Here is a 25846-nt window from a genome sequence, read left to right as displayed (position 1 = left end):
ACCCTAACACCTCAAATCCTCGCAAAGGGAGACCTGGGCACAACTGGCTCAAGGTCAAAAAAAAAAAAATATTCCTGCATTTGTCACTTTTCCAGGATGCAACTTCCACAGGTTCATACCACTGCAGACGGGCAGGGATACCACAGTCTGCATCTAGGGACTGGCAGAGGTGAAGGGGCATCGCTCTGCAGAGATAAGCCAGCTGGTGGGCACCTAAAACTTAGAGATTGCAAAGCCAGCTACTGCCAGGAGCTTGAGATGAGAAAGAATGGGAACAGACACTAGCACTGACCCAGTAGGGTCTTACTTATAATTGTTATGTGGTTGTTCATAGCATGTTACCCTTCCAGCAGCACAGACATCGATACCAGCCCTGAACGAAGGCTTCACACACCGTACCATCGAAGGAGGGAGGGTGTGTGTCTGGAGGGGTGGGGGGACAAGAGCAAAGTGTCCTGCACGTGTTGGGATCAGGCCCTAGCACGGTAAAGCACGTCTGCTTCACACAGCACAGCTCTGAAAGCGCAGTGCACTGGAATCAGTTCAACAATAAAACCACAGAATGCACGGGGCACAGATGGAAACGCGATTAGCCAGGCTGGAGACACACGAGATAGTTTGCAAACCCCTCCAGGTCAGCCCCTCAGCTGTAAATCCTGGCACGTGTATCGGCTGCTGCCGCGTGCTTAGCAGCCTGCACACACATCGCACTTTCAGCACCTGCTGCCGAAGGATCTCAGAAACGCATGACAAGTACAAAACAATTTCTCCTAAGAGCTTCAGGCCAGTCCCTACCACCACGCATTTTCCACCGGGGGCTCACAGCAGCACAGGCAAAGCAAGCAGCTTACCGAGGTCACCAGCAAGCTCAGGACCAAGGCAGAGCGGGGCGGTCTCTGTGCTGGAACCTCAGTGGCCGTGGCCTTTCACCAAAAAGCAGCTCCTGGTTTTTTAGGGCATTGGATCAAACCACGATACAGCCAGCATGTTCTTAGGAGACTTTCAAGCCCTGTTTTGGAGCCCAACAGAGACCCCTCGTCCTCTGACACCCTGTCCACCTTTCAGAGAGGCTCACAGCTGTCCTTCCCTTACGAGCTGCCCGAAGCCTTGGGGGGTGCTGCCAGCCCAAAGGCCTCCGGAGGGCAAGGTGGAACAGCTCGGGGTGGACTCCGAACCTCTGACAGCTCACACTGCACGTCAGACCGCTGAGCAAAAGCATAAGCAGCCGTGGAGGATGGGTGTGAGCCCTAGAATGAAAAGGGAGAGAATCTCCCAGAGAAAGGGCCTGGAGAGAGCAAACAAGTTGGCTTTCTTCCCCGGCAGCAGGGCAGAACTGAGAACAAAGGCTGAAGGCAGTGTGGCTTTCTCCAGCCCCCTGGAGCTCTCACTGCCCTCGGATACTGCTGCTTTGAGAAGAACGGGACAAAAACCAGGACCCTTCTGGCCAGAGAGGACCCCCAAGAACCTCCCGCATTTGTCTGATTTGAGCCAGAGCTCCACTTAATGCTTTGTGCGACAGGTTAAGGTGGAATCTGGCTTTTCTCCTGCGTTTTATCTTCACCAAACAATCAGGGCAGATGCTGGCTCTCAGCACGTGCCTTCCCCTTCAAGCCCAAGAGGACCAGTTTGCTGCTTTCCTGGGGACACAAAAAAATGCTTTTTGCCTCATGTCTCCTAGACCAACTGTCTCCAGTAGCAGCTTTACTTCCTCTGCTCTCTTTTTTTTGCAGTTTTCCTGCTGGACTAATTTCTGTGAGCATGCTGCAAATGCCAGCAGAAAGGGACTCCTCTCCCAGATCACCAGGGAACAAAGAAAAGCATCTTCCTTCCGTGCTCTGTTCCCCTGAATCTAGATTTAGGTCATGAAGAGCTCCCCAAGTACAGGGGCATGCCCATGGCTTGGAGTTTGATGTCTCCAAAGAAGCCCGGAAAGCGTTGGGCTGTTCCTACAGCACAAGTGGGGAGGCTTCTGCGTGAGCATGGGCTGGGAGCTGAGATGAGCATGGCTGCCATGGAGAGATGAAATGGGAGAGGAGATGAGGACGAGGGAGGGATGCACAGACTTGGCATGGGCTGGTTTGATTTCTCTCACCCTTGTGCACTGCAAGCAGTGGAGCAATGGTGCTCTGGTGCCAGACGGTGATTAGTAGCGTCCAGGGCAGAACTATCAGCACGATAGCCAGGATGTCTCGTCTCTTCGGCATCTCCAAGACTGACTGGACCCACAGCTCCTCATTACCTGACAGTGAAAACCCCAGAGACAGAACAGCAGAGCACATGGAGAACAGAAATAAATGGGCAAGAAGGAACAAGGACAGAGAAAGAGAACGCGAGAGAGGGAGAGAGCAGCGAAGGCGACACGACTCGCAGGTCTTACCAGTGCTCACAACCCACCCATTGCAGAAGCAGGTTTGGAGGGGCCTCGGCTGCTGGGACCAGGAGCAGGAGACAACTTCTACAGGGCGCTGCCGGGGCCTCCAGCAGGAACCTCAGGGACACATTTGGCAGGAGACCTGCAACACAAAGCACCGGTGAGCAGGCGGGGAAAAGCACATGGCAGCACGCAAAGCTCACAAATCCTCCCTGCGAACAGCAAATCAAACTGACCAAGAGGAGCGTGTGCCACCCCTCCAAGAGAGATGCCTCCTGGGTGCCCAGGGCCTTGCTTCCCTTTGCACCCACTTGGCAAGCAAGGCCCTCGAGCAGCTGCTCGGTGCCTGAGCCATCCCCCCGCAGCACAGGGCCCTACAGCCACCAGGCAGCCGGCTCTCCCAGCACCCCGTGCTGAGCCCAAGCCCTAGGAAGATGCAGACACCGCTCCAGCCGCATCAGCACAGCAGCAAGCGCCCTGACCCACCAGAGCCTCTCCCTCCACTGGGCAGAGCTCTCAGCAACCAGGAGGGAAACCGAGCCTGTGTTCTTGGGGACGTGGCTCCAGGGAAGCCAGTGACCCCGTGTGTTGCTTGTCATCGTCATCCCCTCGGCTCAGAGCATCCCACTGGCACCTTCCACGCAGCTGGGTTTAACTCAGGCTTCCAACAGCCTGGTCGGGTTCATTTCTTCCATCTCGGAGGTGTTGCGGCTGGAGTGTATTAAAGTGCCACAATGGCTTGCTTTGATTCAATACAAGCGCATACAAGATTTAAGCAGGCTGTATTTTATCCGAGTATCTTGGCAAGCAAAGTGCATCACTTAGCAGGGACGCGCGCGGTGGACAGTTTGCAAACATGGGTAGCAGTTTAGTACCACGGCTCCCTTGTGGGGGAATGCATTAGCCTGCTGCTTCAAGGGCTGCACTGCAGACAAGGGAGAGCCCAGAGCACACCGCAGCCACAGGCGGCGAGGTCTCAGTGCTGGGGAAAAGCACCGATCCCCCACCACCACCACCTGGCGGGTTACTTTCACTGCAGTGCCCTGGAAACCATCAGATCCCCTCCTAAAATCAGGGGGGAGCTCCTCAAGCCCAGCCTCTGATGCACACAGATGCTACTTCGCAGGTGTTTTCCCCCGAGACCCTTTGGAGCTTGCCTTTTCTTGGGGGGCAGTGGGCAGTCACGGAGAGATCTGGGCTCAAAGCCTTCCTTAGCCCAGTTCGGGTCGATCTGGATTGCCCAGGGCCATGCCTTGACCACTGGGCTGCACAGGCAGCCTCTGGCACCAAGCCCGGTGGCAGACTGGAAGCGAAATGGCTCCAAGAGCCGATGGGCTGCCCCTCTGAAGTGCAGGCAAGGGATATGCAAGGCCCTGGGCAGAATCTGGCTCTGCCACATAGGCACTCCAAGCACAGAGGCGTTCATTTGCCAGGGAAGACAAGGGGTAGGGAAAACAGAGATTGGCCTTTGTCCTTCCAGGGCACATGGAAATCCTCAACAAATGCTTCAGGGAATCCTTTATTTCAACCTATACAACAACCCCACAGGACAGAAAATCCCCAGCCAACTCCAGCGTGCCCCTTGCATGCAGCAACCCCTCTGGCACCACGCGCGGGGGCAGTGCCTCCCCCAAGAGCCCCCCGCCAGAGGACACAGCCCGTGGACGCACCGGAAAACTGCATTGTGGAAGTGCAAGGATGCGCAGTACTGAAGGAGGTCGCGGTGGATCAGGGCAAGGTGCAGCCAGTAAGGGTGATGAAAGAGAGCCAGTCTTCTGGAAGGGTCTCCAGAGAAAACGACAAAACCCCAAAGCAGCCACCAAATACATCCTTTTTTACTGAGAACAGGGTCTCCTGCAGCCCAGCTCAGGGAGCCAGCACTAAAAAGCTTTTCACAGCCCAAGGAACTGCGCCGTGCAGCCGGACACCCTGCAGTCTTTCAAGTATCTCCTGGCAACACGGATTTGTCCTTATTTTTTTTCAGAACTGGTGAAAGCAGCCTTGTTCACACAAAATAAACCAGGGAGGAAGAGGAGGAATTATTCCAGCCTCCTGCTCCATCCCTGTACAGCTCCTGAAGCACCAGAGATCCTGCTGGCCTCGCACTGCCAAGGCACGCAGTGCCCTCAGGGAAGAGCACTTGGCCTCATCCTGGCTGTCCCTGCAGCTGCTGTCAGTGCCTGAATGGGGGACCCCGAGCGCTGGCATCCCTTAAATCCCCTACTAAACCCAGGACATGTTTTTTGAGCATTCCTGTAGGGCAGAGCCCTAAGGGGCAGCCCTGAAAGGACCCAACACCTTGCCTGTAAGGTGCCTCTGCTGCAAATGCACCAGGGAAGGGACTGTGCCACTGGGGAGGGGTGGCAGGGAATGCCATGCCAAAAGGGCCACTCGGGGTCGATTTGTAGCACCGTCAAGCTGCCACGTTGGGCTGGCACGCATCAAACACCCCATTTGTCAAGGGCAGCTTCCTCTGAAACCAGTGCTTTCGCCTTTTCCCTGGCTCAAATCGCCAGCATCCATCCTCCCCCAGGACAGCCCGGCTCTGGGCTCGGTGCGATGCACAAAGGGCCCCCTTGGGCTGGGGTGCTTCTCCAGCTGCCGAGGGCCAGCCCGGCCCACGAGTGCCCCAGCAGAGAGCCGAGGGCTGCGCTGTGCTGCTCGGGATGGCAGAGGAGAGCTCGTGGGGACGGGATCTGCCACGGGCACGCGTCCTCCTGGGGCCGTTCCTTTACTGCTGTCAACAATCGCGGGCTGCAGCTGTGGGTCAGATATGCACCCTGAGCACAGCGACTGTAATGAACCCGCAGGGGCACAGCCCCAGCCTGGACCCGAATTCAGACGGCGGCGGCCGTCTGGGGGTGGCCGTGGAGCCCCCGACCACGCCGCGACCCACGGCTCTGCACCCGCGCTGCCCGCCGGCACCAGGAGCTCTGCTCCGCACCGAAGGCGTTTGCTCGCTGCTAAATCCTTGAGCACCGGGATTTTATGGGTGACCCCGAGAAGCCCGGCTGAAGGACACCGTAAGAATCCACTGGGGGCTGCTGCCTTTACCAGCGAATCCAGCCGGGGGCCTTAGGGCAGGGCAGCGCTCGTTGCGCTCTCACAAAGCCACGCTCCCGCTCCCATCACCTGCTGAGGCTGCGAAAGGTGAAATCCATTTTGTGCTAGGAACAGCAGCAGCTAGGAAATACGCGCTCGCCTACGACTTCACGCTGCTGGTGAGAAAAGTCACAGCTTCACGGCCCAGAACAGAGGGCTCGCCCTGCATCCCAAAGCCCCTCGCTGCCAAAGCTGAACGATGGTTTTTGTTGCTGTTCATGGCACGGGTGAGGCCAGGGAAAATTGTGCCCCTCCTCAAGGCATTCCCTCTCCCCGTGCCCCACCATAACACCACTCTCTTTTCCCCACTGAAATGCTCAGAACAAAACCTGGCTTTTCCCAGATTGTCTGGTTTAGGCTTCTGCCATCTCCACCTCCACCAGGAAAAGAAGGAGGGGGAATGAATTTAAACATGAATTAATTAAAAGACACACTCTGTTCACTCTGTTTTCCACTACAGAAAGCATTTTTTTTTTTCCAGGTTTGAAAATTAAAGCAAAATGCACAAATCACCAGCTCAAATGTAAGCAATTTGGGAGTTAAAATATTTCTAAAACAAGGGTGTTTGCACAGTTTGGAGAGCCTTTCCTTGCCAGAAACACATTTGCCACGCTGCAAGCCACACGGTGGCAGAGATTTCCCGTCCTCCGGCAGAGGGCAATGGTGTCAAGGCACGGCGATATTAAAAGGGCACTCATCTAATAGGAAAGCTTTAATAAATCCCGGAGCCATGTGTTAGCAACGCGTCGGATTATTAAACGCGGAAGGTTCTTTTTTTAAATCACGTTAATTGGCGTCAGCTCTGGCACTTACCGTAGGAAACGCCGATTTGATCTGTAATCTGGTTTACAGGCAGCTTTCCCTTCCTTCTCCCTCTGAGGCTGAGCAGCCCCAGTGCCATCCCTGCGTGGTTTTCCCACGTTGAGCAGAAGTGATTTGGAACGTGTTAAACTGAAGGATTGTTTTCACCGAGCCCGTATATGAACAGCAGTCACCGAAGGAAAAATATTGTCCAGAAGTAAAAAAAAAAAAAACAAAAAACGCAACAAAACCACACTCAACCCCCCCAAACAAACACACCAAACATTTACTTGCATTACAAAAGCAGCCAGGAATATCAAACACTGCCAAATCCCTCAACAAAAGCTTTCAGAGGAAAACAAACACCGATGCTGCAGGATGCAGCACGTGTTCTCACTGCTAGCTTCTCCCCCTGGCCAAAGCATCCCCTAAACCCAAACTCTGTGGTTTTTTCACCTTTAAATAGCAACTGGTCCTGATCCCTGGGGGAAAACGAGAGCCCTACAAGGCTCCCTCTGCCCTACAGGGGAGCAGGGGGGATTTGGGGCCACCGATCCCAGCCCGGCTCCGCTCCACGCCGCGGGCAGGGGACAGGCACAGAAGCCTCCTCTCCTGCCTGCGGTTTTGGTGTTTGGCAGAAAAGGCTTGTAAAGCACTGGCTAAAAAATAAAGGTAGTAATAAAAGCCTCTTGCTCGTTAATTACTCTGTAAGCCATAACTGCCTAAAAACCCCATAACTTTAATGGGGACTATTATAAGTATAGTAGCAAAACTGTGAAGCTAATTACTGTTTAGTTATTAAGCAGAACATCGCCAGAACTGAGTAATGAGCACGCAGAATTGCTCATTCTTCGAGGATTTAATCACGGGCGTGAAGTTCAGCCCCAGGTTTTCCCAGCTTGGCGGCCGGGACGGGGCTTGGCAGCCCAGCGCCGCCCGAGGGCTGCAGCACACCCCGGGGGAGGGCACCAGCTAGAGCTGCTCTGCACGGCACCGAGCTCCAGCTGCAAACCAAAAAGGGAGCGAAAATGAGTCGGAAACGTTTCAGATCACCTCTGCCACTCTGACGGTGAGAGGGGAACCGGATTCATCCATGGGAATCCAAGTGGTTACCTGTTACTCCAGCGGGTGTCAACCATTTTATGGTCCCTGTTCAACAAGATGCTTGCAAACTTCTTCAGAAAACCCCAAATCCACGCCCCAGACAGAGGTGCAGCAGCGTCACGGAGGGAAACCCACAGCAGAACAGCACGGGGGCTGCAGGAGGAGTCGGCAGGCCCCAAAGCAGGGCAGGCAGGGCGGCGTTATGGGGCGTTTTGTGCAGGGACGGGGAGCTCAGGCGGGGAGCGCCAGGACAGCATCGTAGGTCAGGGTGACTGAAGGAAAATAGGTTAAATTCGCCCAGGGAGGCCTGAGGAATAATAATCCCCGCTGCCACAGTCTTCAAATAGGACAAATTTTTTTCAACGTTAACTTGCTTTTATGGGGAAAAAAATATAAGAAAAAAGAGAGAAGAAAAGAAAGAAAAAGTGTGTTTTTCCTCTCCTGGGGTTATTTATTTATATTCTTCATCCAGAATTTGTTTTCTCCTTTAAAAAATTAAAGTAAGTCCTCTGGCTAAAAATACAGAAATAATATGTGCTTGCTTCCTTGCTTGCTTGCTTTCTTCCTTCCCTCCCTCCTTCCTTCCTTTCTCCCCTCCCTGCCTCCCTCTCTGCAAACCCAGAAAATTCAGATATACTGGCAAAGCCTGGAAAGGAAGCTGGGTTTCAGGAGGCTGTTTTTCCACTCGGTTCTTTTGGCCAGCTCCACCTGGGAACCCCAGGCCTGCCCACACACTCCCTGGCTGTGCACACAGGTGCCAGCGCTTGTGTTCCCCGAGCTGCTGGAGAAACCGGGGCCCGGAGACTGCAGAATTTCCCCAAACTTGCAACAGTCGAGACAAAATTTGACCTGCTCTCCCCTCCCAGTCCTGAGTCCCTGATCCCTGTTGCAACAAATGGGATCAAGAACACACAAAAAAATAAAAAAAAGTCACAAAAAAAACCTCACAAAAAATAAAAAAAAAAACGAGCTTCTCAGATCAACTCTCAGAATTTAAAGCGAGCATGAGCAAAGTGGATCAGGGGAGCTCAACACAAGCACAATTAGTTTCTGTAACTTATTGCCACAGGACACTAAGAAGAACAAGAACTTAACAGGATTCGCAAAAGGATTAGTTGTGTATATGAATAAACTGCATATCCAGAATTAGAATGAGCCACCCACCAGTTTGGAAAACACATAAACCCTTGAGTCTCAGAGCTTAAGCCAAATTTTAACAAGCATCAGGAACTTTCTCGTCTCCCATTAATCCCCCCGTGCTGCTCTGCCTTTGCAGGTGCCGGCGGAGCTGGGGACGGGACAGGAGATGTGCCAGCACTGCTCACGTGCTGACGACACTGCCTCGTCCCAAGGTTTCGCTGCTTCCAACAGCAAAACGGATCTTCTGTTAAATCCTTAAAAGATTTAATGCATTGTCCTAAATGTGGTTGCTTTTCTGTGCAGGTTCTCGCAGCGCCGCATCCAAACGCTTTCCAGGATTTCTCACGGACCCTCAGCTACAGCTGCTGCGCTTCCTTCCCCTGTTGCTCCAAGGATGTATAGGGGACTGCCTCGAAACGGGCAGGTATCATTTTATTACGGTGCTTCTGAAGAGGATTGAACACGGGGCTTTGCAATCTTCTTGTGATAAGGACGGCACAATCAAAAAATGTGTCATGCACTTGGCACCAGAAAGCGGTAGGGCTGATGAGGATCCTTAGCGCCGGGGAGAGCCTCATCAGTCCTGGTGTGGCCACGCAGGAGCTCCTGTCTGTAGGAGAGGCGGCGCCGGGCTCGCTGCCCTCAGGATGCGCCGGTCCATCCGTCAGGATCGGCAGCGCTCGTTCCAGCCTCCCTCCCAAGCCAGGGAAGCCGTGGGTTGACTCAAGTCTTGGATGAGAAAGCTTTTACGGCGCCCAATGCCGCTTGATAAATGGATGCACTTCACACATGGTTTTTAAAAAGCATCCCTCTTTCTATCATGATGAAAAGCTGTTTGACTTGCAGCCCGCTTCCAAAATAGCAAGGCAACTGGGAGCTGTTATCTCGGGAGAAATGCTGACGGCACCCAAGAAAAGTTGTTCGGCTTTCCTAAGGTTGCTTGGGGGTGAACGCCGAGCAAACAACTCCAGCCATCAGCTCTCTTACGGCCTTCTCCAGGAAGTCTTCCTGAACTGGTGACACAGCAATACCTTGAAATATCCCCTCTGCTCAGCTCAGATCACATCGATATTGGCAGAGGCAGACGTATTTCCGGACTCCATTTCCACCTCCGTGCATTACTCTGAATATTTTGTGCCCCGCTGGCTTCCATAGATTTTTAAAAGTGACATTAACAAAGGCTGACCCAATTTCAACACGACTGGTCTCAGTTCCACAGCTCCACAATAGGCTTTGCATATGCTTTGTCCAAAGGGTTTGAAGGCACACGCGTGGTGTGATCCCCCCTGTAACAGAGGTGTTACAGGACCTGCGGGGCTGAATCACTGAGCCAGATCTGGCCGGCCAGCACCAGGCTCCCCATGGGCTTGCCTTGCTCCCTGTGCCCAAGGAAGAACAACAAGTTAAACATGCACGACATGGCCGGGCGATGGACTAACTGGCACGGCTGTCAGAGCAAGGACTGCAACACTTGCTAACGGCGTAGTAAGGACAACCTCACCGGCACCCTGCTCCCATCTTTTGTTGCTAGTGGCTGGGAGAAGTCCCAGGCTTTCATACAGTGCTGAAATTTAGGGTGTGGGGCCCTGCCTGGGCACCTGAGAGCCCTGGGCTGGTGGGAGCTGCCTCCCATCAAACCGTGAAAGTTCACAAAGACGACCGTCAAACATGAAGAGCCATGCCCAGCAAGCCACAAGCCCTAATTTTTTTATCTCCTGGCTGTGCTATGTTCCCGGTTCCAGCCCTGGAGATGGCACTGCTCGCCTCCCGTGCACTGAAGCCGCTTGGATCACTGGGGACACGAGGTGGGGGGACGCAGAGGGGTCCGGGCACTGACCCGACTCACCGACTGCACCTGCGAGCTGCCTTCCGAGCTGCCAGCGCTTCCTTTTAATTAGCGAGCGCTTCCCCCACCCTCCAAAAAAAAATAATCCTGCTCTATTGTAGCAGAGTTATTAATAACCTGATTCCAGTGCACAAAAAAAGGGGAAAAATGAAACCTTGCAGAGCTAGCGAGCAACCTGGCCCTCTCCTGCTGCAGCGAGCCACCGCTGTGCACCCTGAAACACGTTAACGGGGGGTTTCGTTTCCAAAAGCGTCGTTTTTCTTCTTTTTCAGTAGCAAACAAGGATCTTAAAGGTGTTTTTTTTTTTTTTGAAGGCTGGGGAAAAAAGATATGCAAGCATCCAAATTCTTCCTTACTTCTGAAAACACCAGCTGTCGGAAGTGCAAGTCCCCGAAGACAGCACTGAAGGAAGAAAACTGCTTTGCAGGAGAGGTGCTCGGGACAGGCAGCGAGAAGCGTCGTCCCCTGCCACATCGTCACCCTCACTGCTTCGGGGAGGCGGCGTGCTCCTGAATCCACGTGTGCTGTCTCCTCCGCGCTCCCACCCCACGGAGCCCCCCGCAGCATGTGCTGCTCACGAGGCAGCCGCGGAAGCCTGGGATATTTGCTCTGTATTGCAGAGGCTCTGAGAGCAGCCATGCAGATAATTCAAGCCGAGGAGCGGCTGTGCTATAAATTCGCCTCTCGGTTCCTGCCTTACCGCCCGCTACCTTCTCCTTGCAGACGAGCCTGCAACAAAGGGCCCGGCTTTCCAGGCTGGCTGCTGCGCCCTGCTCCAGCAGCCTGCTCCAGAGCCCATGGTAGCTGCTGCCTGAGCAACAAAGTCTGCCCCACACCGCAGAAATGTATTTATATCCTAGCAGCAGCGCTTTCGGAGGGACAGGGCCACTCGTTGCATCGCAGGAGCCCTTCCTGCAGCTTTTCCCTCCTGTGGCCTTGAGGGTCGGATCCAGCGAAGATGCAGCGAGGCGCTCAGGGCTCGCTCAGCCCCCGGGTTAGCAGTCAGAAATCAGGGGCAACCTGCAGAGAAAATCCCCTGCTGCCATCCCCATCAGGTGCCTTCTTTACACGGCACAGAGAGACCGCCAGCCCGTGACCTCTGCAGAAGTCACTAATGGGACCGAGGGATTAACATCGATTTGTTCAGGCTACAGTGGGGAAACAGAAAGGGGGGGCACCCGGCATGACAAAGCGAGTGCCCAACTGTAACACAGCAGCTTGCAACGCGATCAATCGCTGCTTGCAGCTCTGCAGTCCATTAGCACAGCCACAGAGCTACACAACCTTCTCCCTGGAAACAGGATGGTCATTTTAAAACCACCTCCCTTCGATTCCCGGTCACCACCGAGACGTGGCAGGGCCCCCGAACCCCACTGCGCCCGCCGGCAGCAAGCACCCGGGGCCTCCCGCGGCTCTGCCCTCGTCCCCTTCCTCCACGGCGAACAACGAACTCCACGTGCCCGGGGGCCTGCAGGCTTTGCCGTGTCACGATAACGTGGCCCATCTGCCGTTTGAGAGGCATTTGGAAGGAAAGGATTTCTCTCTACCAGCAGAACCCACGTGCCCATGATCCAGTAACCCCCAGCCGCCCCAGCAGTGCCCAGGGAGGTGGATTTGGCTCTCGGTTTGACTCCCAGGCAAAGGCCGAACCCAGCAGTTTGTCCTGCTTCCAATCCAAGCCCGATTCTGACTCCGGTTCCCCCCGTGGCTTAGTTATTTTGGCTCACCTGCACCTTGCTTGCTCTCGAAGGGAGATGAGAACAGCTCCCTGCTTCTGGGCAGGAATTACAGGGCTCGAGTGGCTCAGCGGCCAAACACGGCCGTGGCACAAAGCTGCTGCCTGAGGTGCTGGCACAGCACGCCTCTCACCAACCTGACGGCCTGCTGAGCGTGCCTGGGGAAGGTCGCTCCTCTTCATTTTAGGCTCACTCAAGGGCCAAACCCACACGAGTGAGAAACGAAGAAGCCAAGCGAGAGCTGGAGGCAGAATTAAGCCAAGAGGTTCTCGGCCCAAGTCAAAGCAGCGGTGCCCGAGCAGCCCCCAGGGAAGAGAGACCCTGAGGGGTGTCTGCCTGCTGCCCAGCTCCCCGGCGCCAGATCCGAGAGCATCCTCACCACCTGTAAATGCTTGACCAGCTCAGCCAGGCACCAACCCGCCCCCAGATCAGTTGGGACACAGGGAAATACTCCCCGTGAGTGTCTGGGCATCGGGGAGCTCTGGTGTGCAGGAGGCTAACAGCAGGCACGTGCCACCCGGCACAGAGGGACGCAGCCAGGGGTGGACAGACGGACACCCGCGGGGCTGTCCTTGCAAGGTGAGCCACGGGACAAGCCCTGGGGGGAGCTCCGAGCAACTGGAGGGTTTTGTAATGGCTGCACTAAGATTATTGTAATCACGCCGTAATTACGGTGCAGCTCAAATCAACCAGGCAAATTGCATCGTTGTTATTACGGCTGTCACCTGCCTCGCATGACAGGGACGGAGGGGTAGGCCACCCCCTGCCCAAGGACGGAGCAGAGTTTGGAGAGTGTCAACAGCGTGTCACAGTCCCCCCGCTGCGCTCCCTTCGGGCTGCCCAACCCAAGCCACGGCAGCCTGGTGCCTTCTTCAAGCGACCCAGACTACACCTGCACTTTCCTGCGCTGGACCTCCGTGCAAAACACTTAATTCTCGTGTTGATCTTACTTTTTACAAAATTAAACAAATATCTTTAGCACAAGAGCAGTCCTCGTCATTTGATTGGAACTGTCAGTCTTGCAAATGTCACTGCTACAGATGACTAATCTTTAAAAATAAGACAAACTTACTAAACTCCTTGACTCAGTTGAAAATGAGCCAGAGGGTAACGGCGGTAGACACAGAGAGGGAGAAACCGGCGCTGCCTGCCTGCAGGAGGGCTCCGTGGTGCTCGTGGCCCTGAATTCTTTCTGCAGCTCGAGGGACTGGGGCTCCTGGTGAAAGCAGAATCCAGGCTATGAAATAGGGCGTGTGGCACGTTCATGGGGACATCTCGGCACAGTGACTCCTCCAGGTCACCGTCACGTTGTGCACAGAGATGAATTTCCTCCCTCGGTCGCTCTGTATGGGTTTTCTCAGCGCGGAGCGGAGACCTCATTTCATCCCATCTCCTCCATAGGTTCCCTTTCGAACAGGTCTCCCCAGACCGCCTCGCTTCCCATCTTCCCACCTCCAGTCGATGCCATGCCGCTTCGGGGAGCATCCGAAGATTTAAAAAGCGGCTACAAGTGCTCCTGAGCTGCAGGGGAGTGCCTGTGCTGATCCCAACATCAGCCTACTCCCCACACAACCCCTTTCCCCCCCCAGACCAAGGGCTCAGGCCCAGCTTGCTGCCCCGCTCCCCACCGCCCTGTACCAAGAATGACTCAGGCTGTCGCACAAGTTATTAACTTCAGCAGCCAGAGTCTCTTCCCATTAGGGCGCTGTGGTACGAGATGCCTGGGTGAGACAAAAGGGACTGCCAGGCAGAGCACAGAGCGCACGAGCCAGAGATGAGAAATAATGTTGGCAGCATTATTAAAAGATAAATTGGAGGAAGAAAGGAGGTGTATGCGTGGGGTGAGAGCTTCAGAGGATTGTAACAAATCCTTTGCCACCAGGAGCTTCACAGCTGTCAAGTTTCTGAAAGCCAAGGGACGGGGCAGCAGCTGGGAGACAGCTCGGGTCCCCTGCTCACCCCATCCAACGCACGTCCCGCCAGCACAAAGCCCCGGGGGCACTCAGCACCAGCAGGTTTATGGCGTGCAATCCTTTCCTGACCACAGCACCTCTTCACACGGTGAGGGTGACAATAATCCCAGTGTCCTCACAACCCCGGGGCCAGTTACTCCTCCATATTAAACTGGCAGCTCCCCCTCCTGCAGCCCTTTGGGCTTTATTTATGGACAGGCACCTTTTACTGCTGGTTTTGCTTCTTCCTGAGGCTGGTCTGCCAGGCTGAAGGCAGAGAGAGCATCGCCACCCCCAGGATGCAGACAGCTCCATCTGGGTGCCAAGGATTCATCCCGGAGCACTTCTGTTCGCGGTTCCTCCTGCCAGGCCCCTTCCCGGTCCTCCTGGCCGAGCACTGGCTGCTTGCACCCGGAGAAATCCAGAGCCGAAGGAACTCAGAGCTCCCAGGAACCAAGGGAGGCACGACTTTAGACCCAGACACCCGAGAATGAGTTGAACTCTGGTCAAATTGCTTCCCAAACTTCTCAACAGTCTCCTGAATCTCAGTGCTCAGCCCCAAGAGAAGCCCAGCAGCATCCCTCCCCCTGCCCCGCCACCCTACAGCGCGCTCTCCCCGGCAGGTAGGCTGGTCGTGCCCACCCTCGCCACTCAGACCCCACTGCAGCTTTTCCGTGCTCCAAATTTTAGCACTTGCAGCTCTTTTCTGGCAAAACCCATGCCAGAAAGGATGCTCATCTACCTGAAGAACAGCAATACGTGTCTCCAAACCTCAGCAGAAGGCATTGCAGGAGCTGCACGCTCGCTGGAAACGAACGTGTTAGAGCCGAGCCTTGTGGATGCGGTACAGGACAGGTCTCCCCACGGCATGCGGTGCCATAAAGCGGCGGGCAGCCTCTCCAGGATGGCAGGCCTGTGCCAGATTAGCCTTCTCTCTCCCAAATTAGAAGCAAAACGTGCCACTAGAAAGTCAGGTGGAAGCTGCCTCTCAGGGAAGTAAGAGGCTGCCTCTCAGCGCCGCTGCGTGAAGCAGCATCTCAAAGCATCCTGCTGATCTGAGCACGGCGACTGCCTCCCAAAAAAACCCCAAAGCTCCCGGGGTCCTGCCTTGCTGTGCGCTGCCCCAGACGTGCCTGCTTGCCCTGGCAGACATATATCCCGGGTTGCTGACCCCACCGTAAACTAGGATTTCATCCCAGCACCGTTCCCCTCCCCTTCACAAGCCCCTCAGGAAGGCAGCTGAATTAAAAACTGCGCTGTGTTTATGTATTTATTACACACTACAACTATTTACCTGCCTCAGCCCCAGCACCTGGGCCGGGCAGTGGTTTATACGGACCACGAGACACTAAATAACACAGCAAGCACCCTCTGTGCCTGAGTCACGCAGGTTTTACCGTCCCCACCTCACCCCTGCACAGCCCTGGGGGGCTCCCAGCTTGCAGCAAGCCCCAGCTCAGCACAGGACTGACCGTACCCCGTAAATCTTCGCTCCCTCCTTCGGGGACCCAGCCCACCCCTGTGTCTGCCTCTCAGCCACCAGCGTGTGCATCGATTATTCAGGAGAAATACCAGCTTATTCATCAGCCAAAACAGGCCCCAGGTACCACACCCAGTCTCTAGCGAAATTCCTCCTGCAAAGCTGCTCTTCCCTCAGCGTGGACACAACCAGGGAGGAGCGCAGTGCTGCCCTCCTGCCTGCATCCCTCTGCAGGGTTTTACAGCTTTGTTGCGGTGAGGGACAGGAGTTAACAACCCTGTCAGGCCGCTCCCTCATCATCTGGTTAATGTACCTCGTTAATGGCCACGGCGCAGCAGCGCTCACCTCCTGTACACTCCACAAACTCCAACCTTTCCCTTGGGCTTGCAGACACCGTGCCTGCGGGGCTGGAGGGATTGCAGAGCACGAGCCAGAAGCGCTGCGGGGCCACCGGTGTCTCAGCACAGCTCCAGATTTACTCCCCGTGCCACAGGCTACCCAATTCAGATGGAATGATCATAGATCACCTAGCCCGGTCCCATGTGGCCGGAGCAATGCCGCTCCCCAGCACTTGCTGGTTTTTGCTCTCTCATTTCTGTGCACTGGACTCCCCCAAGGACTTGCCTCTGGCAAGTACAGTCCTGGCCCCCACAGGGCCACCTGTGTTAGAAGAAACGCGTCAGTACACATTCCTTCCCTAGCTTCAGAAGCTGTAGAACAGATGGGCAAACAAAGCAAGAAAACCACGGAGTTCAGCCAGAACGCCTCAGCACCGAGCGGTATTTATAGAGCAGCCCAGGGGGAGGCAGCCCAGCACCCACGGCACCGTCACTTTGTGTTTCTCCGCAAGAGGCCACGCTGCTCTGCTCCAGGGCAGCATCACGCGTGCAGCTTGCTCAGCACCCTCTCTCCCACACGCATCTGCAGCCAGACCCACTTATTCACAGCACCACACAAAAGCACCGCAGCCTTTGCTTTGTAGCACTGGGGCGAGGCAGGAGCATGGGCTATTCAAAACGACAACTTCTCAGAAGTGCGATCCTTCTCCTACCGATGGCGATAGGAGTTAGGCTTTTTATTCACCGAGAGCTGGAGTGGGCCCCGAATCATGCTGGCATTATGTTATCATAATGCTGGAAGTATTATAAATGCTTAGCGTGCCAGACAAATCCTGGAACAGGCTTCCAAATCCCCTCAAAATCCCCACTTGCCTCTCTACATTCATCCATTCGTGAAATCCAGAGCACAGCCTCAGCATCCATCCGTTTGCTTTCGGTCTCCTTCCAGCTGACTGGAAGGCGAGGGGGAACGGGCAGAGTCAAGGTATTTCTTCTGGATTAGCCTTCTTTTTTTTCTCTGGTGCCAAATCCGAGGAAGAGATCGTGCCAGGGCGTTTAAGAACGGCAGCCAGCAGAGCACCCGAGACGACTCACGTGCCCCCGTCTCCTGCCACAAAGTGAAGCGCGTCTCATTCTCCGTGAGTGCTGCCCCCATACCCACAGCGAGCTGCAGCACTGGAGAACCCGGGGTCCTGTCCCACCGCCACGATGCGGACGAGGCTGGAGGAGAGCAGTGAGAGCTCAGAGCTGGCTGGGAGGAGATCTTTGTGTTGCGATCGTGGACGTCGAGCTCCAGATGAAGGTCAGATGAGGGCTGCGCTGGCCCTGCAGTGCCCAAGTGCAGGGCCATGGTGGGACACATCCACCCCTGCCTTCTGCTGTGCTGTAGATGTAGATCCCCACAGCCGGGCTAGCTGCCTAGATTCCTTTTGCAATCAATGGGGAGAATTAATTTGGCTTATTTTAGGTGCAGGCCTCCAGAGGAGATGAGCTGCACCCTGGAAATGCCGACTTCTCTTCACTACCCAGCTGAACCTACACAAGCAGACATCTGCATCTTCAGTGCCCTTAAGCAAAGGGGGGGATTCCCACCTTTCTAGCGGGGAGGTAGGCTTTGTTCTCTGCGGCACAGCTTTCAGTTCCCTATCCACTGGGCTTTGACGGGGTTCCCAGATGGCTGACAGTGCAGAAGAGCAAATTTTTCTGACAACCCAGCCCACCAGTCTAGACTGCAGGAGGCAGGAATGGAAGGAGAGAGGCTGAACTCTCCTCTCCACGCTGCACGAGCTGTGAAGCAGCTGTTGGTGTTTCAGGGAGGATAACCAGACTCCAGCAGACACCGTGGAAGGAACTCGGGGATCAACTGAGATCTGTGTGCAGTGGGCTCTGCAGCGCGTGCACGTCTTTGCACCAGCCCAGAGCTGAATGGAGAGAATTCGCCATCATGATGCGAAGCTGTAAATCCCCTCCCCAGAGGTCTCAGAGCTGGGGGCTTTCAGGCATTTCTGTTGCTTGTCCCACTCTAATTGGCAGAATTTCTTCCCTGGACTGCCCTATCTCTGCCAGCAGAGTCACTGCGTGACCACAGGGCAGCCACCTTTCCCGTGTCAGCATTCAGCCACCCTTCAGACATTTCCTCTGCCCGTCCCGTACTTACACGCTACGCTTCGGTGCGGACTGGATACAGGCAGCACAGGGACCCTGGAGCACCAAGGCACGTCTCGGGAGCTAACAATAAATAGCACTCCGGGGCAGTGTGCCGCTGGAGCCGGGCCAGCAGTGACCAAAGCATTAACACGCTGGTGCTGCATCGCCAGCTCGCAGCAGCACGAGCAGCACAGGAAGCCTTGCACAGGAACGAAGCTCTTGTCCCATCTTGAGGAAAATAGCTCTGATCCAGGCAGGAAGGAGATCTTGAGCGTTTCCTATTTATTCTGCTGTCGCTGCCAAGAATATCACGCTGTGTTCCCCATGGATCATCTGGGTGGCGGAGCTGGAGGGATTTCTGAGGTAGTGCTGCAGCTGGCGGATCGCTTCAAGGCTGTGTGGCACCGGGCAGGACAGGGCATTTCTCTGACAAACCCGCAGCGTGTGTGCCTCTGCCCGCAGCTGTACGAGGGGAAGAACATACACATCTGCACAAAGGCCAGGATGGAAAATACAGGTGTGCAAAGCTGCACGTGTGGGTGGGCTCCAGGTCCCGTACAGGTACCCGTAAGGTATCACTCATGAGTTATTTTATGAGCCTGTGAACAACACGCCTTGGCAAGAGCCACTTGTGCAACTATGGTGTCTGCAGACAGACAGGGTGAAGTACAGGGTGGGGACCAACATGCCCCCATTTGTGGGACAAAGCCACTAGCGCTGCAGTTAGGGGCAGCTCGCAGTTAATTCCTCAAACTCCCAGCGCCCCAGGTCCCCGGAGGTGTGGAGTTCCCATCAGAAAATGGAGGAGGATACAGTCAACCGTGAGTAGTACGCGGTGTTACTTGGAGCACTTGGGGGGGTCCACGTGTCTAGATCAAGACATTAAGATTAATTACGGGGCGCACCCTGTGATCTCCCCTCAGTGAAGCCCTTATTAGCTGAACCCAGCCCTGATGTCAACTCGCCGCTCCAAACACAAACAGTTGGGGCTGACAGGAGAAAAAGGGAGACGCTATCCACTGACGCTGCTTCCAGAATATGCTTTGCCTCGGGGAGGAATGAAGCCACAGCAAATTCACCCCCAGCCATGTACCCAAAGAAAAACTACAGTTGGAGTCTGCCTAACTTGTCGAAGCTGCTGCACGGCACTTTGCAATGGAGAGCTGTAAAAAAAGTGCAGGGCAAGAAAGCCCCATAGAGGGCAACAGCCCTGGAGAAAGATGCTGGCCAAGGTCTGCTCCGTGCCCACAAGTCAGAGACTTTGCCGGTAAGCCCATACGAAAAGCAGCCTTGGAACCAAAGCAGCCCCTTGCACTGCTCACCCCTGCAAGACAAAGTGCACAGTGATACAAAAAAGGCCAGGATTCTCCCTACGGGTTCCAATCTGCCTGCTGGATTTTGTTTGAAGAGGAAAAAAATTCCCTTTGCACAACTTTATCGAGCTGACAGAAGTGAAGCAAGGGCAGGAGAGAGCAAAGGCACTGCAAAAGGCAAGTCTCCAAGAAACACTAAAAAAAGAACCGCAACATTTGCCCTGATGTCCCTTAAAAGACAGTTCCTTTCATTTCCCAAGGCTTCTGCTGTTTCAACATGAGGGTGCTGGGAAAGATTAAAAGGGCAGGCGCACGGCTTTCCTTTCAGAAAGCATTATTTTGACATTGAGCAGCCAGCTTTGCACAAGGGCAGTGTGTGCTCACACTTCGTCACCGAAGGTTTCTTGGCCAGCTAAGGGCAGATAGCCGCGTTACAGCAGAGATTTGCTACAAGGAAGCACTTGGTGTGCGTGCTCATCTGCAAGGCCCTGCACAACAGAGGTGCTCACGGCTCTTCTTGCCTCTGAGGGCACACGGCCGCAAAGCCCGAAAGGCACGGAGCAAAGCTGCTGGTCAAGGGAGGAAAGGGAATAAATCCAGGCGGCTCTGCAGCTGGCCAGGGCTCTGCCGTCCGGCCTTGATGGGGACAAAGCCACTGGAGAGCAGGACGACAGAGCCCAGAGGCACTGCGTCAGGCCTGGGACGCGCAGGACGGCATCGAGCCCCCGCTCTGAGCCACCTCCATGGGTCGGGAAACTTTGGGATGCCAAGGAACACGTGCCAGAGTTCTCCCCCTCTTCTCTGTGCCACCACGTGCGGGCGGCAGGAGACCTTTTCTTGGATGTCCTCTCGCTATGCTGTCTTAGAGAAGTGACACTGGATTTGCATCCCATCTTCTGCGCCCTCGTGAGGGGAGCCCGGCTCCGAGGAGCCAGCTCTCGTTAGGGCCGTTACTGCGTTGCTAACGACTCCGAGTTCAGAGGGCTTCTTTGCCAGAGGAGCTGCCAGTTTCACTAGGAACGCCTTTGGGGGGAGGCAGGGAGGGATTTATAACTCAGCTGCATGAAACGGGAAAGTACTCCCAGCCAACGGCACTGAGCTCGTTTCTTTCTTCTCTTTCATACACCCAGGCATATTCAAGCAGGAAGATACAATTATTGCCACCTTCCCCCATAAAGAGCATCCGCTGTCCTGCTGGCTTTGGCCATTTCCAAGGCCCATATCACAGAAATAACCCTTCTGGGAGAAACAGCCTTCTTTTTCCCCATCTGATCGCCCAGTCCCTTCCCCAGCACATCTTCCTTCTCCCTCAGTGCTTGGAAGTTGAGACAGAGAAGAGGCTACACACAGAAAGAAGTTACTGCACCTTTTTTTTCCTAGCACCTCCATTTTCTCACACCTTTTCCATCCCGCCTGCAGGTTACCCAAGCGATCCCAACCACTGCAATCTTCGAGCCAACCCTCGGTCAATCCATTGCCATCGGAGATGTGTGTGCAGAGCAAGACTAACCCCACAAACGAGATCCACTGCAGTGACTTAAGACAATTTCCTCACACGAGCAAGGATTACTCACAAAACAAAGGACGGCTGAGGCTCCGCCGTACGTTTACAGAGCCCTTTTTCTGTATTTAGGTGCATGCACACACAGGCCATCTCCCTCACTGACACGAGTTGGTGGCACCTCACCGTAACATCCGACAGGTCCACACAGAGCTGTGCGATGGATGTCTCCTTGGGTCCGTAACAAACGCTGGGCCCCGAGCTCCTCGGATGTTTATACGAGCTCCTAAGTCGACTGACGGCACATCAGAGCTCGTGACTTTCTGCCCTGTGTGCACATAGGCACTCCTGTGACACGTCACTGGTGAAGCATCCAAGGCTAACGCCGCCGAGCCCTGTGCCAAGCTGAAGACCCATCAAGAAGTCCTCAAAGGCAAGGGAGGGAGCGGGTACCCGAGGGGCAGCACATGGCAAAGGGACATCGCGGCAGCGAGACCCTGCCAGGGATAGCGAGGGGCTCCAACCAAGGCTTGGACTCGCTTGGATTGAGTGGAAATGGGCTCCACAGCTGGAAACAGCAGGACCTCCTCTGCATGTTCCCAAACAACATCGGGGCTCAGGCACCTCCCAGGACTATCTGAAGTTATGCCTTCTGGTCTGACTGAGAGAAACCAGGGCTTTCGGGGTCACAGCCCCAGGGACTGTGTCAGGGAGAGGCCCAACAGGGAAAAGGAAAGCAGCATTTGTGGCCGGCTTCATCGATCACCATGGACTTTCTCCCCTCTAATCACTATTTTTCATCCCCATCCACTCCCACAGCACAGCGTGACACCGAGATCGCTCTTCAGCTGGCAAAGCATCGCTCAGCCATCTCCTCTTCCTCCAGAAGACAGCACTCGCAAAGCTTTTCCCTTTAAGCAGCCTCAAAGTTGGCTCTCGCCACTGCTGGCACGAATGAAAGGGATTTCAGTTCCCCCTCCTCCTAAGCCCCTTCTCTTTCTGTTGCAAAGAAAAGGCAGAGGAAGACCAAGGGAAGAGAAAAGCAACTCTCCCGGTCGCATCTCACCTCCCTCCCGTCATTCAGCACGGACACACGGGGGGCTGGGAGGGCACAGGACCACCACAGCCCCCACGCAGCTTTCCGGAGAGCCACACGAAGCCCACGAGGGGAGCCCCAGAGCAGGTGCAGGTCTGGGAGGGCACGGCTGGGAGCACAGAGCTCCTGGAGGCGAGGCATGGGCGTACTTCCCCACAACCCAGCCAGCCTTCCCCAGGCAAAGAGGCTCGGCGACCTACGGCACCCAGCCTGAGAAAGGGGGCAAAGTGATCTCCAGCACCGCAGCCCCCCAGAGCCATTCCGCAGCCTTCAAACACACCAGGAGGGGTAGGAAAATTGCTTTGAGTCGTTCCTGCTTTCCCCCACTCCCTGCCCGCCGCAGGCACACACACACACACCCAGCCCTGTGCATAAAGGATCTCTGTCCTGCTCTGCTCAGCCATGCAATGTCTGCAAGAGGTGAGAGTTACCTTATTCCCACAGCCTGAACCGCCTTCTCTCTCCATCGTGGCCGGGAAGCTGCTCCCATTCATGCTTTAATCCCTGGGAACAGAGGCACGATTCAAAGCAGCTGTTCGCCCACTGGAGTGGGCTCCCCCCAGCAACCTCCTCCTCCTTCTCTCCTCCCTTTTTCCTCGTTTGTTGGGTCCGGATTTTTTTTTTTGTTGTTGTTTTTATGTATTCTTTCTTAATCCAGGCGGCGACCAAGACACTCCTTCATCGCATCTCTGCCTCCCCGTTTCACTCTCAGAGAAATAGCAGGGCAGAGCTCCTTCCTCCTCCGCTGCCTCCGCGGACCTCCAGTTCCCAGGTCTGCCTTTCTGCAGCGTGGCGTTAGGGGAAAGAAAGAGAGTGAAAGAGGGAGGGAGGGCGAGCGGGAGGGAGGGAGGGAGCGTGCAAACAGGGAGGAGGAGGAGGAGGAGGAGGCCAACGGGGTGCGGGAGGAAGGAGCCAGAGCGTGGCTGGCTGCTTTGTATCCAGAGCAGTGCCGCCAGCCCCTTCCCTCCCCCCCAGCAGCGGAGGACCTGCGCTGCTAATGGTCTGTACCAATTTATTCCACTTAGGCAGGGGCACTTCTCCCTGCGACAGGAGGAAAAGCCAGGGAAGGCTCTGAGATGGCCCCTTAAGGAATTGGTTCCTGCTCTCCTCACTCCGCGGCATCACCCACTGGGTTTGCAGCCACGGGCGAGGGGAGACGCTCGCCCGGCTCAGCAGGAGAAAGCCAAGTGTGAGGCTCGGCGGGGCTGGGTGGGAGGGCTGGGTCTCGCTGGGGAGGAGGCCCAGCACCTCTCCGAGGGAAAGTGGTGACCTTAGGCACGGTGCGAGGCCAGGTTCAGCTCCAGCCCCTCGGGAAGGCAGGGTGAGCCCTGCTCCCCTTCATGCAGCACCCTCCACGCCTTGTAGAACATCTCCAGATGACTCCACCTGGGCTCTGCAACCGGTGGGCAATGCTCGTTAGATCTCACGTAGCTCCCCTTCTAATTAGCACCACGGCTTTCCATGGCCACCCTCAGCCATCCCTACGTGAGCAGCGCGGCAGCTCCACACCCACCTCGGCACTGACCACGGGCCCCAGCACTGGGCAAGAGCAGCAGGAACGTGCTCTGCCAGCGGGAAGGGGGCTCTGGGCTTCATTGGGGCTGCCCCTAACCTGGGGACAAATGCCCCAAGCCCAGTGGGAAGACAGGACACTTCCGTGACCTCTACCAAAGCAGCGGTACCTTAGGGATACTCCCTTCCTCCACAGGGCTCACTTGGGGGAGGCAGGGCTCGAAGGGGTTGGGGAGCAGAGCAAAGATCTTATCTCTTGCTGCTGCCCTTTAATAGTTAACCCGGGGAGGGCTGACTCATGCTCAACAGCAGATTTCTCCGAGATGGCTGAACACCACAGTGCATATGTCTCCGAATGCCACGCTCGCAGCTAGACAGTTTATCCCGAGCCAAAAATCAGCCCCAAGGCCGGGGGTAAGTTACCTTTCACCTGTCCTGCCACCGCCGCCTTCTCACCTGCTGCCAGCCGGGTCACCCTTCTCTCTCTGCACCATAAATTCCCGGCTACGTGTCCCAGAGTGGACAAGCACGGACCCACAGCTGCAGCTACTCCTTGCTACTCCCTCTGCCAGATCTGGTAAGGTTACAGTGCCATGGTAACATGGAGGTACAGAGAGATTTACTTACGCTTTACCAAAAAAAGAACAACAAAGGAAAAAAAAAACCTTGCAGTTCCTGCAAAAAGCGTCGCGGCTCCGAGAGCTGAGTTCCACGTTGCGGAGCAAGCTGGGTGATTTTCACCGGCGGCTCCCACCGTTTTCACCAGGCTTTTCGGTTTGCATCCAGAGCGCTCAGACCCCAGCTTGGGCATGCCAAGGGGGGCCAGGGAGCAGAGATGTTTGCCGTGGAGTTTCAAAGTCAAATCATCGGCCGCAAACTAACGAGCATCAAGACACACCGACAAACCCTGACTGCATCGCAGGACCACCAGAGCCAAACTCCTTCCCCCCGAAGCGAGGCAAGCTGGAGGGCTCCGTGCGTGGCCCCAGGCCTCTGCCTCGGGTGGACGTGAGCTTTGCTGAGACCGGCAAGGCTTGTGCCAGAAAACCAGGGAGATGCCGGCTCCAGGTCGGTGCTGTCCGTGGAGGGAGATGCTTAAAAGGCAGCTGCCTTGCCTCTCCCCTCGCGCTGGGGATGAATGAGGAACAACTCCGGGATTGCCAATCCCGAATCCTTCGCCACGCTGGGCTCTCTCTAAACAGACCGCGCAGAGAACCGCAGCCGGGCTGGCTTCTGCTCTGCCACTTCCCCGGCAATACGAGCCAGCTCGTGCAGTCTAAGGGGAGCACGGCCTCCTTCTGTCCTTGGGCTCGTTTTCTGCAAGGTGCCTAGGGAGAGATCAGCTCCAAAGACTATTTGCCTGGGATTTTTGTGCCAATTCAGCTAGTACTAAGGGTTTCACCGAGCTCTGTGTCTATTAAAAATGCATAATGTCCACTTATATCAAAAGGGTGGATTCAGACCCAGCGTTTTCCAGCAGCTCCCGGGCTACCTGCTGCTACGGCATGCAGGAGATGGATGGGGGGAGCTGTCCCTTGAGGCCTGCATCAGGAGACAAGAAAGGGCATCGCCACTGACTACTTCAGAGCGGGGTAAACAAGGGAGAGAGAGATAAAAGTGCTCCTGTCACAAAACATAAACACATAAAAACTCGGGGAGGAGGGAATGAGATGTGTTACACCTGAGATTTATAAAAATTACGGGTGAGCAGTAACATTTCAGGTTCAGCCCTGCACCAGCGTCTCCAAAGACTCACAAAGGTGAAAGGCACTGGGAAAAGTGTCGCAGAAGCTCAGGAGGGACACAGACACGTACAGAGAGACCCCCCCTGGCCCCCAGGCTACAAATTACAGCCTGGGGCACTCAGAGCTCCTTTTTGTGATCGGAGCAGCAGAATAATGGCGCACAGAGGCTGCCCTGACATTTTGCAAGGTTGTCCCTTTGAACTTTAGCATATCGACTTGTTTGCGTGCTGGGTACGGAGCGTGCCACATCCACCGGAGCCAAATTCCCGCGAGGAGAGACTCGGGCAACCCTCCCAAAGGGTCTTGGGGTTCAGGGAGAAGGGTGCTTGCCTGGAATCCGGAGTGCTTCACCGAGGATGTGGAGCTCAACATGCAGCACCGCTGTTGACAGCAGCGTATATAAACAGAGCAGCTTTTTCCCGCTCCCTCCCCCTTCTTATTATAGCACAAAATACCCCGAGTAAAATACATACACACAACAATCCGCTACAAAAGCAAAACAAAGCCCCAAGTGTGCGCACGCACGCACGCACACGCACACGCATAGACATTCTTCTGGAGAACGCGGCGTATATTCAATACCTTAAATGTCATTTCTTAAATATTAATGCTGTGCTTCTGGCGAGGTTTATGTAAGGTTTATTACTGCCGGATTGGAGGC

At 55.3% G+C, this 25846-nt stretch overlaps 1 protein-coding gene across 13 annotated transcripts in view; it reads right to left on the bottom strand.

Annotated features, from left to right (window-relative positions):
- B3GAT1 (beta-1,3-glucuronyltransferase 1) overlaps nucleotides 1-25846 on the bottom strand; it is an 89095-nt gene that overhangs the window by 14324 nt on the left and 48925 nt on the right. For 2 of the 13 annotated variants that reach the window (XM_080568090.1, XM_080568094.1), the window contains exons 1-3: nucleotides 22360-22904; nucleotides 2395-2513; nucleotides 2093-2239 (exon numbers count right to left, since the gene is read on the bottom strand). In XM_080568090.1, coding sequence (XP_080424216.1) covers nucleotides 2093-2239; nucleotides 2395-2398 — 151 coding nt within the window. In that variant the 5' untranslated portion in view covers nucleotides 2399-2513; nucleotides 22360-22904. Of the gene's footprint in view, nucleotides 1-2092; nucleotides 2240-2377; nucleotides 2514-6286; nucleotides 13737-21018; nucleotides 22340-22359; nucleotides 22905-25846 lie in introns of those variants that run through there. The other 11 variants (XM_080568096.1, XM_080568085.1, XM_080568084.1 and 8 more) reach the window with 9 other exon arrangements.

Source organism: Anser brachyrhynchus (assembly GCF_964034855.1).
Source record: "Anser brachyrhynchus genome assembly, chromosome: 25".
Lineage (NCBI taxonomy): Eukaryota > Metazoa > Chordata > Aves > Anseriformes > Anatidae > Anser > Anser brachyrhynchus.
The sequence above is the reverse complement of the archived record's forward strand: the minus strand, read 5'-3'. Positions and strand labels throughout refer to the sequence as shown.